The sequence below is a fragment of the Arachis duranensis genome, chromosome 2 (genome assembly GCF_000817695.3).
Source record: "Arachis duranensis cultivar V14167 chromosome 2, aradu.V14167.gnm2.J7QH, whole genome shotgun sequence".
Classification (NCBI taxonomy): Eukaryota; Viridiplantae; Streptophyta; class Magnoliopsida; order Fabales; family Fabaceae; genus Arachis; species Arachis duranensis.
Genome location: NC_029773.3, coordinates 89721675 through 89733062, shown reverse-complemented (window position 1 = coordinate 89733062; position 11388 = coordinate 89721675). Strand labels below are relative to the sequence as shown.

Sequence of the window (11388 nt, the reverse complement as noted above, 5' to 3'; positions counted from 1 at the left end):
ATGGAGGAGAAGCGGATTGATTTTGCGCAAGAATGCAAGCAAAAGGTGAAAGGGATTCTCAAGCTTATATGGATTCTGGAAGGTTCACCTGAACCACCTTTCAATTCAGAGGAATATATGATGCTATACACGTATCCATTTCTTTCTTTCTCTTTTCACCTCTGTCTTGTACGTGTTTATGTGTTAATATGTTGTTTTTTATTTCAAGATTTTAATAGCGTTGTTTAATTCATATAGCTGATAAGACTTTGATGATGACGGAGTATGAGTTGCATAGTATTATTTGCAACTGTACCTTGAGAAATTTGGATTGCATTAGACACTTGTTTTGCAACTTTTTGCATTTGCCGCCATTGAATCATCTAGCTTTAGCTCATCAATGTATTTTGGTTCTAAGGTTTCCCATTGTTGTACACCATGACAGAAATTGCTGCTGCATCAGTCATGGATTCTTGTAATATTACATAATTAGATTAGCAACTTGGATCACAGCTGCAATTTAAAACAACTGGCTTTGGTTCTTGTTGTGTTTAATTGATTAGTCTTTGATTCTAGTGTTTGCAGCTGCATCATCGTGGCAATGATTGTGATCATGTGATGTCAATCCTATATTCTTGTTCAATTTTTGCATGATTGTTAGAATTGCAATCCAACTGTGGAGAATATAATGTTTTTCCCGCCCTTGATTTTTTTTTGTTTATGAAAAGAACAAAAATGTTTTAGATATTCCTATAGCTTTCCTTAAGTTTGATCAATATAGAACAATATATGATATGTGTACTGAGAGGGATCTACAGATTTATGTCAAGTACAAGAAGGTTTTTGAACTATATCTTGAAAACTTTGTAAGGAAGCATCACCCCCTCACCTGATGTTTTTCATTTATCATGATTTTTCTTTTGCTTTGATCATGTGACTAAGTTTGATAAAATTAGCTTCTATATGAATTTAATTGTTCTTGTTCTAAAGGCTTTGCGAGCTATAAGAAATAAGCACGATGAGTATATGTTGAAGGAGCTTGCCCAAAGATGGTCAACCCATAAGCTCATGGTCAGGTGGCTTTCTCTGTTCTTCTCTTATCTCCATCGATGCTACATCACGAATTGCAATCTCCCTGGATTCAATGAAGTTGGGATATCTTGTTTCCGGGATGGGGTCAGTGTCCATGTCTTCATGACTTATTTGACACTGATAATGTCTTCATGACATTGTTTGATTTATTGACATGCTCATTTTTATTAATTACAGGTTTATATGATGGTAAAAGCTGATGCTAGGGAAGCAGTGATCACACTTGTAAGAAGATCGTCCTTTTTTTATATTATACTCTTGCGGTGCCAATGACGGTTGGAATAAGCATTATTTCTTTTGCTTTTGCGACAGATTAACAAAGAACGAGAGGGTGGACAGATTGACAGATCCCTATTGAAAAACATTGTAGATATATTTGTTGAGGTTGGTCTCGGGAAGTTGGATCATTACGAGCAGGATTTTGAGATACAAATGCTAGATGATACAGCCAATTACTACAAAAGCAAGGGCACAATATGGATTGAGGTTGACTCCTTTCAAGAATATCTGTCGAAGGCAAGTGTATCAAGAATTTGCCTCTAGATTTTGTGTTCTATTGGTTGACCAGCTCTAATAGTGTGTGTGTGTAGGCTTTGGAATGCTTGAGAAAGGAGAACAATAGAGTATCTCATTATTTGCACTCTAGCACTTGGCAAAAATTGAGAAAGGTCGTCTTTTGACTTATTCTTGATTACATGGATTTACCTGATGTTAACTGTTATATCTTTTGGTTCATCAACTGCATCTAGAATCACATACTGCATGATAATGATGTAAAACTAGGGTACTGTGCCGGTTAAACCTTGTTTTGATGATTAAATTAAATATTAAATGTTATTTTAATTAGATTCTGTTGTTTGTGAATAACATGTTATCATATATACTTGAATAAATTTGGGATATACCTTTGGATGATAACTTTGTAACTGACAAATAACAGCTAAGTTTGAATATCATGGAGCAAAGTTCCCATGTTATCATATATTCTTAGTACAGCAATGTTATGTCAACAATTATAAATAATAACTACTATTAACAATTATAAATTACACTCCTCCCACGAACTGCTGATTAGTTTTCATCACTCTTACTATTGACTTTGGTACCTTGGAAGACAATACGATTTTTTGAACATTATTTAGTTTTGGATTCCACCCTCAAATCTATATTTTCTTCTTATAAAGTTCCAAAGTCTATAGTAGTGTTGTATGCATGATCCAAACTGGCTGTTGATGCGAGTCTCAGAAATAGGAAAATCATATGTAAACTAGGACAAGAAATAGGAAAGTCTCCGTATCGTACACATTTTCATCTTTGAAGTGTGTAATTTTTAAAAAATAATGGGGATCAAAGTGTAGTTTGAGCCTCCCAAGGGAGAAGAGAGTGTACCTAGACTTCAAAACAACTTTGTTTTACTATCTTATACCGGCAGCATCATTTCATTCATGAGCATCTGGTTGACCATTTTGATTTATGTGTAGGTGGAAGATCTCTCTAGAGTCTATAGGATTTCCCAGCAAATACCTAAATTCTTGAGACTTCTTGCCCTTTTATTCAAGAAGGTTGGTTTCTTTGGTTTTATTGTTTGGGATCAAAGTCTACTATTTTTTCAGGGTCTTGTTGCAATGATAGCATTGTTGATTATGCTTCCATTGCAGCATATTACAGCTGAAGGTACGGTATTGATCCAACAGGAAGAAGAAGCTGCTAACAATCAGGTTTATATGCATTCCCTTTATGTGTTGGCATACCTGTAGTAGTTATACATCTTATTCTGACTTTAGTCATTGATTATCTAAATGCCGACAAAAATTTTTTTCTTCACTTCAGACTGCAAGAGGGTCTAGCATCCGTGGACATGTTAGTTTCCATGCCTTTTTCTTTTAATTTTTTGTAGTAATAGCTGTAAGGCTGTAAGTATAATCATGTCATGTAGCAGGTACTAATCAGAAAAATTATCGAGGCCCATGACAAGTATATGGCATATGTCAATGATTGCTTTATGATTGATACTAAGTTTCACAAGGTTTGAGGCAATTTTGATATTGTTAGTTTCTTTGAAGAACAAATACTCTAAATATCATTAAAAAATTTAGTTATTAACTGATATATTTGATTTTGGTTGTCTCAACAGGCACTGAAGGAAGCATTTGTGATATTTTGCAATAAAACTGTTGCTGGCTGTACCACTGCAGAACTATTAGCTGCATTTTGTGATAATATCCTAAAAAGGAGAGGGAGTGAGAGGCTGAGTGATGAAGCAATTGAAGAAAATCTTGACAAGGTACTTTTTATATTTTCTTCATCAGATTCCCATTGCTATGAATTGTGTTGACAAATTTGTTTAATCTCCTGCAGGTAGTCAAGTTGCTTGTTTATATCAATGATAAGGATCTTTTTGCAAAATATTGCAGGTCAAACTTTTATCATCGTAAATTTTTACATTTGTTTCAGCCTCCATATTGTAGTACAAGAACTATTTATTTATGCATTCTATAATTGCAGGAAGAATCTTGCCTGCAGATTACTTTTTACCCCGGATGCTAATGAGGAGCAGGAGAGGATTCTTTTATCAATGCTAAAGCAACAGCTTGGGGGAAATTTCACATTGAACATGGAGAGAATGGTCAGTTGATTTCATTGCCAAACTAACTAAATTTTAGTACTATCTTCTTTTCTTGGTTTGATAATATAACGTCGTGGTAACATGGCATATACAACTGTCATGCATGCAGGTTAATGACATGATATTGGCCAGGGAATGTCAAAGTCAATTTTTGAAGTATCTTCATAATAAGGAAATTCAAAATCTTGGAATGGACATCACAGTTACTGTCCTTACTACAGGGTCTTGGCCAACTTACAAAACATTTGATCTCAATCTCCCTTCCATGATGGTAAGAACATAGTGAATTACTTCAAGTTTCCATCCTTACTGTATATTTTATTTTATTTTTGTCTTTTCACAGATTAAATGCATGGAAGTTTTCAAGAGCTTTTATGATTTAAGATACGGGAGAAAGACAAGAAGACTTAGGTGGATTTACTCATTGGGGACATGCAATGTCAATGGCAACTTTGAACCAAAAACCATTGAACTAATTGTATCCACAAGTCAGGTGATTTCCTTCCCAGCAACCCAAAAGAAAAGTCAGCACTATGGAAGTATTGTACATAACAATCATTGGTTCATTACTCATGTTTATGAATAGAAAATTTTGTACTTTACAGGCTGTTATCCTGCTGCTATTCAACAATGCAGATAGATTGAGCTATTCAGAGATTATGACTCGGCTGAACTTGAGCCACGAAGATGCCGGTAGATTACTCCACTCGCTGTCCTGTTCGAAGTATAAGATACTTAACAAGGAGCCCAACACAAAATCTATATCTCCAAATGACATCTTTCAGTACAACTCTAAATTTACTGACAAAATGAGGAGGATCAAGGTTTGTTCTTAGTTTTATCCATAGGCCACATTTGGTTTGCAATCTCATAGCTAGTTTTCATTGTTTCAGTTTTCTTTGTTGTCAAAACATAACAAGACATGTTGTCTTTTTATTGTAGATCCCCATTACACAGCATGAGGACAAAAGGAAGATGGTTGAAGATCTCGACAAGGATAGGCAGTATACCATTGACGCTGCAATTGTGCGCATTATGAAGAGCAGGAAGGTTTTGGGCTATAAGCAACTGCTTTCGGAGTGTGTCAAGATGTTAAGCCCCTTGTTCAAGGTATAGCAATATGCATGCATCTCCTAATTTGAGTGAATTTGTATTGGCTGAATTATTTTCTGGTTTCAAGTATTATCTTAATTTGCAAATGTTGGTATTTGATTTGCAGCCTGAAATCAAAACAATCAAGAAACGCATTGAACATCTCATTGCAACGGACTATTTGGAAAGGGACAGAGATAACCAAAATATATTCAAATATGTGGCATAATGGAAGCAACTAATGTGCAGTGGCCAATGTTTATTGTCTAGTAGTTAAATGCAGTTAAATGCATGATAGAATGATTGCTCCATGCTTCTTTGTCGATTGTTGTAGACAATAGAGGCTATAAATATTTGGAAAGGAAGAATTACTGAAAAGAAATTGTTAAAATACGTGTCTAGCAACATAAGATATAATACATTTTTTTCATCTTAGTCTATAAGGAATTTGGACAATCGGTTTTTAAAATTTTAACAAAATGACAACGAGATCTCACATCAAGCGATATGTCATGCAAAGTCCTGAGAAGGGCAGCATCTAAAAATGTAAACCGGTAGTCTTAGTAGCTGATTTTACGGCTTGAATTTGCAATCTTAAGTCAATCTAGAAATAGCTTCTTGTCTACCTCCATTCTCATCTCAGCTGTGCAGATGTCTCAAACAACATCAGACCCTCTGCCTTTGATTCCTAATAGAAGGTCAAAGATGGTAGTTGGAAGAATCAGCTTCTACCTTCAATGTTTCAATTTGATAGAAGTTAACAATAACAACATTCATTCACTGGAAAATACTAGGACTATCTCACATTCTAGAAGAGACAAAATTAAGAATGAGTGCGTTAGAGAATTATGACAATGGAAGGACATCCATTAACATCCATTAGGCCAAGTTTAAGAGGAAAGAGAGGTGGTATTCTCCAGTCTTTTTATTCAACATCAAAATTTGCTTTACACTCAGCATGCTTTCTTATACTAACTACTCAGGCCACTACCCTTATTCCCATCAATTACATTCCCAATTCCATTATTATAGTAACTAACCTAACAACTACTACTGCTAACTAACCGTCCTATCTTTACCTAAATGGACTTAACAGCTTTCTAAAAGGAGCCTGCTTCCCTCGTTTCCAATTGTATACAACTTCGTTTATATCCTAAGGATGAGTAACATAATCCATCTGCCCATCTTGGAGCTCCAGGAACTCTGAGCGGCGCCAAAGATTTCTGAATAGATAGAGCCATGGTGGAGCTGATGACATGTTTGATGTACCCTAGAAATCTGAAGAACATGTCCAATTAGATTAATATTATAGATACCTCAGGAAAATAAATAAATGAATAAATAACAAACAACACTAAAAATGTAATTTGTATATGCTTAACGGTTAAGATACATGGTGGTTAAATCAGAGTTGATGCATCTACTCTCTACTCTAAAGTTGGCATTGACATTGGTGCTCTATATGACAGAGTGAAGGTACAAGTCCAATATATATAGCTCTAGAGACATTCATAATATATAACTACCAGAACGACCAAAATTCAGAGGTAACAGTGCCAATAAAATTAATCTTAGGAAACAGTTGCATGAAATGAAATCATGGTGTTAGTAGTATAATATGTAATCATCATGCAACAAAACAATAATTTAAGAACCCAACAAATTATACCCGAATAACTTTGATTAAAGTTATGACAATTAAATTAATTAAGCACCCCCAAGACATCATTATGTGATTGGAATTAAAATTTTATATTCCTAGAGTATATTTCTTCCATTTTATTTATATTTATACAAAGAAGGAAGCAATAATGTATATGTTAGTTCACATTACGAAGAAGAAAAATGAAGCAAATATGGATGCAATGAAAGGGTGAAAAGTTGCTTACAATTCTCAATGCAAGACCGGCGAAAAACAGTATGGATAACCAAAGAGCAAGAGGAAGGTGGTCCAGGCAGCCCAAAAAGCTGTTACCACAACAAAAGCAAGAAAGTGATTAGGATTTAGGAATGTCTTGGAGCAAATCAAGAAAAATCACAAAATCGTCCACAAAATTAATTACCAATTATCAACTCCAGAGAATATCAAACAACTGTTCATGAGGAGATAGTTTCTGCAAAAAAGAGACCAAAAGTTATTTACTATTTTGTTATGCAATAGTCCAATGATGAGAAGAAGCTTAAAAAGTGGAAGTAACAGAGTGATAGCTCTACACCCTAGAAGATAGACCAATTGAATTATGAGTTATGATACACTAACAGCCACATAATGCTACTCAAAAGCGAAAAGTCAAATCTAAATTTGCCTTGACCATGTCTGTAGTGGTGATTAAGAGTGTAATAACAGAGGATTAAGTTTTATATTTAGAGTTGAAGGACATGAGACACATGATTTGAAACAGTGTAGAGTAGATTTCATAAACAACTAACATGACTTGTTACAATTAAAAAATGGGTTGATGAAATTCAGTAAAAATAAACTATCATGATGATAATATAATGTAAGAAAAATGAATGTGATGTTAGAGAAGATGAAGTGGGTTTGGGATAGAAAGGGCAAAAGAGTTACCTGTTTTAAGATGTTGAGTCATTGCAAATCGATCTCCCATTAACAAAAATGTGGGGGGTGTGGGAAATGGATGGCCAAATGTTGGGATCCTTCCTCTCTATGCCTTCACCCAACAACCCACATTTAATAATGAAGAGTCGACTTAAAGAGGCAGGCAACCTTATGTTCTCCAGCTTAGAACATTCTTCAACCCGTAATTCTCGAAGGGACTGTGATTGTGACAGCTCCTCTAGAGATGTCAAATTTTCACGTCTTGCGATTATGAAGGACCTGAGATTTGGGAACGCTGACAATGGGAAGGATGTAAGTGAATCACAGCTGTTGTCTATTTCAAGACTCGTTAGTGACTCATGTTGTTGCTGTTGCATTGGGAATTCCACATTCTTGCAATCCTTGATTGATAGCTCTTGCAATGAAGGGGGCAGAGAATCCCCTGGAAATGATATGGCTGATGAGCAGTTTAAGATTCTTAACTCTGCGAGAGAGGTTGGTTGGGTGTGATTCATGGCATCAAACACATACTCCACTGGCTGCCCTCCATCAACGGATAGAGTTTGCAACATCGAAAGTGGTAGCTCCCGAATTCTTGCTTCCTTTGTGCCGTATATTTGTAAATGGCATAACATGGGAGCTCTTGGCAGATAACTACCAAGCTCCTCGCATTCTTCAATCCAAAGTGATTTCAAAGACGGAAGGAAAGTGGGGAGATCTCCTCTTAACTTGGGACAGTTCACTATCGAAAGATGCTCAAGTTGAGGAAATGGTGCATCATCTTCGTCACATTCAAATGACTCCCATTCCTCCCAGCAAGGCATGTAAAAAAATGAGAGATGTTTAAGGGATCGGAAGGGTGTCTCCTGATGATGATGAGTTCCATCATCCTTATAGAATGAGCCACCAATCATCTTCAGCTTCTCACATCGTGAAATCTCCAATCTCTTTAGAGAGGGTAACTGTCCTAGTGAAGGAAGCACCCAACAATTCCTGCATCCCAACAGCTCCAACTTAGTCATATTGTGGTACGAAGACTGCCCTACCCAATCCGGAAACATGGTACCTCTGTAACCCCATAAGCTTAGCCTCTTCAAGTCTTTGTGAGGTTCTAATTTGGCAAGTACATCTTTTTCGATTTGGGAATCAACAATATCACTATCTTCACCTGTTGACCACTTCAAGAATAAATCAGTGATGTATTTCTTATCAACCATCCTTGCCTTCCAAGCTTCACTGCTATCAACCACATTCTCTAATTTCTCAATACTGAGTGACCGTTGAAGATTTACAAGTTCTCCCAATTCCTCTATCCCATTCTCTTCATGCTTTCCAACAATGTAGTGACATAAAATCTGCAAGTCTTTCAATTTGCTCATCGCTTTTGGCATCTCTTCTAAATTAGTATATTCAATATGGAGATGGCGTAGATTTATAAGATCTTGCATCCTGCTTGGAAGCTTTTTTAGTCCTTTACACCTGGTCAACTTCAGTGTATGTAAATTGTACAATTTGCTCAATGACTCGGGCAATACCAAAATAGGCGTATAAGAGACATCCAATTGACGCAAATTTACAAGACCCTGCATGTTGATTGGAAGCTTTTCTAGTCTTGTACAATTACTCAACTTCAATGTTTGTAAATTGTACAAGTTAGTCATTGAGTTGGGCAATGTCATGATAGGTGCACCAGAGAGATCCAAATAACGCAAATGGATCAAATCACCTATTGAATCAGGTAATGTATCAAGTGGAAAGAATTTAAATGACAAAACTCTTACATGCTTCAACTGTGCAAGTAAGCCACAAGGATCAAATTTCTCTGCGGAATCATGCCATTTATCAAATATCAGCAATGTCCTTGCATTTTTTAAGCTTTCACATGCTTCCAATATCTTTGAGAACAAAGCATTCATGCTACGATCATATGAAAGATGACGAGAACAAGCATCATGCATATATGCAGTTTTGAGTTCAATGGTTCTAGAAAAGAACTTCCCACCATAGAATATCGATAAATCATGCATGAGATCATGCATCACAAATGAATTTTCAAGAGAGTTAGAATGTTGAAAAAATGATCTTGAAGCCAAATCGTTAAAATATTTATAACCAACTTCTTCTAAAGTGCTGCCGCCCTTTGGTTGCTGCAAAAGACCTTCTGCCATCCATAATAACACCAGTTCATCTCTTTCGAATTCATAGTCTTTTGGGAATAAAGAACAATAAACAAAGCAACGTTTTAAGTATGAAGGGAGGTAATGATAACTAATTTTTAAGGCAGGAAGAATGCTACTCTCATCTTCAGAAAACTCCCAAATTTTGCTATTCAAAACATCAATCCAATCCCTTTCATGATCTTTTGTTCTTAATAATCCCCCAAGTGTTTGAACAGCCAATGGTAACCCTTTACACTTTTCAACAATTTTTCTGCCAACAATTTCTAAAGCTGAACGGTCTCTAGATTCAGTAGGAAAAAATGCATGTTTTGCAAACACTAACCAACAATCTTCCTCATGCAAGAAACTCAAATTGAGAGGTTGATTATGATTAGTTTTCACCATAGAAGCAACCGGATCAAGACGGGTTGTTACAAGGATATGACCTCCCTCACTTCCACATTCAAAAGGAGTTAAGAAACTTCCCCAACCCTCACGATTACTGCTCCATACATCATCTATAACAATCAAGAATTTCTTCCCTGCTAGCTCATCCTTCAAATGATTTTGGACTGTATCTAAATCACTTGAGTGACAAGAACTACCAGTTTTCTCTATCACAGTCTTTGTCATCTTAAGAACATCAAATTCTTCCTCACCAACACAAACCCATGCTTTAACATGAAATTTTTGCTTCACTTTGACATCATTATAAACCAATTTTGCCAGAGTAGTTTTGCCTATCCCACCCATGCCTACTATGGGAATTACAGACAAATCACCATTGTTAGTATCATCTAACAACAATTTCACTATAGCATCCCTCTCTTTGTCCCTCCCAACAAACATATCAGATTTTTTAACTAGTGAGGTTGATGGAATCCTCCCAGACATATTCTTGGCTGCAATATTTTCTAGACCAAGGATATCTTTGTGTTTTGCAATATCCTCTAGTCTAGCAATGACTTCTTCAATCCTAGTAACAACCATATCCTTATCTTGTGAATTGAAGATACGAGACAGGAAGTTACCTGGATCCTCTTGAATGGCAGCTTTGGTGGTAATTTCATCCAACAAGTCATCAGCATCATAGACAGCATCTTGAAGATTTTGAAGCCACCTCTTCACAGCATTGACAGTGATCTGTTTCTTCTCAGCATCATTCAGCACAGCTTCAACCACGTTCAGAATTGTCTCCAACCTTCCTAGCAGATTCTGGTCAAGCTTCTTTCCTCGAATCCATTTGACAAACTTATCATCGGACAACCTGTCAAAAAGAACATTGAAGAAAGAAGAGAGAAAAGCTCCTCCAACAAGTTCTGCAACCATGTTCACAAGGAAGCGCTTTGTGTTTGCACTCAACTCAGATTTCTTACAAAGAAGGAAGTAGTAGCAAGTAATGAAGTGTTGGTATGTTTACATTAAAGTATACATTAAAGTCAATAATACCGGGCAAGTTTTCGCCATTGAAAAAAGGCCAGTTCTACTGTGACTGTAGTTTAGATGACTACAAGTGTCTATAGTTTTCTCTACAAATCAGCAAATGCCACCTGGTTTAGTTTTGCAAGTGGTTGACCCTTTTAAATAACTCCTAACTAAATTTACCATAAGTGCTGAAAGTTGAAACTTCTAATTAGAAAACAAAAATTTTAATAATTAATTTATTTGGTTTTGAATTATTGTTTGTGACTTTGTGGATCACTCCCTGAAGAACACGGTGGTATATTCTTCGTGTCCTACCTTCTTCGTCCTCAACTATGTAGCTCGGTGCGAGATAGTAACAGTAATTGGCGCCCACGCAAGATCTGATCCGATCATCGTGCGCCCACCCTAACCACTCCTTCCGCCACTCCCTTGGATCTCGCTCACTCTCCACTTAT

The 11388-nt window shown here is 36.2% G+C and overlaps 2 protein-coding genes across 4 annotated transcripts in view; one reads left to right on the top strand and one right to left on the bottom strand.

Annotated features, from left to right (window-relative positions):
* Nucleotides 1–5185, top strand: LOC107476059 (cullin-1-like). The gene is made up of 19 exons (XM_052257968.1): nucleotides 1–168; nucleotides 320–397; nucleotides 970–1155; nucleotides 1249–1296; nucleotides 1384–1606; nucleotides 2012–2076; nucleotides 2430–2480; nucleotides 2553–2633; nucleotides 2730–2789; nucleotides 2902–2931; nucleotides 3008–3097; nucleotides 3206–3355; nucleotides 3430–3485; nucleotides 3577–3697; nucleotides 3807–3968; nucleotides 4041–4190; nucleotides 4303–4521; nucleotides 4640–4807; nucleotides 4917–5185. Exons 1-19 carry the CDS (start codon nucleotides 1–3, stop codon nucleotides 5016–5018), a joined length of 2208 nt encoding a protein of 735 aa, XP_052113928.1. The 3' UTR covers nucleotides 5019–5185.
* A 493-nt stretch (nucleotides 5186–5678) lies between these two features.
* Nucleotides 5679–11388, bottom strand: part of LOC107475923 (putative disease resistance RPP13-like protein 1) — a 23490-nt gene continuing 17780 nt past the window's right edge. Inside the window, exons 2-5 of one of the 3 annotated variants that reach the window (XM_052257055.1) lie at nucleotides 7359–8517; nucleotides 6853–6903; nucleotides 6679–6757; nucleotides 5679–6067 (exon numbers count right to left, since the gene is read on the bottom strand). In XM_052257055.1, coding sequence (XP_052113015.1) covers nucleotides 7364–8517 — 1154 coding nt within the window. In that variant the 3' untranslated portion in view covers nucleotides 5679–6067; nucleotides 6679–6757; nucleotides 6853–6903; nucleotides 7359–7363. Of the gene's footprint in view, nucleotides 6068–6678; nucleotides 6758–6852; nucleotides 6904–7358; nucleotides 9608–11388 lie in introns of all 3 variants that reach the window. The other 2 variants (XM_016095604.3, XM_052257060.1) reach the window with 2 other exon arrangements.

Coding starts and splice junctions, on each gene's coding strand:
- LOC107476059 (XM_052257968.1), top strand. CDS start 1: ATGGAGGAGAAGCGGATTGATTTTGCGCAAGAATGCAAGCAAAAGGTG. Junction 3,486..3,576: donor CTTTTTGCAAAATATTGCAG/GTCAAACTTTTA, acceptor CTATAATTGCAG/GAAGAATCTTGCCTGCAGAT. Junction 4,522..4,639: donor ACAAAATGAGGAGGATCAAG/GTTTGTTCTTAG, acceptor TTTTTATTGTAG/ATCCCCATTACACAGCATGA.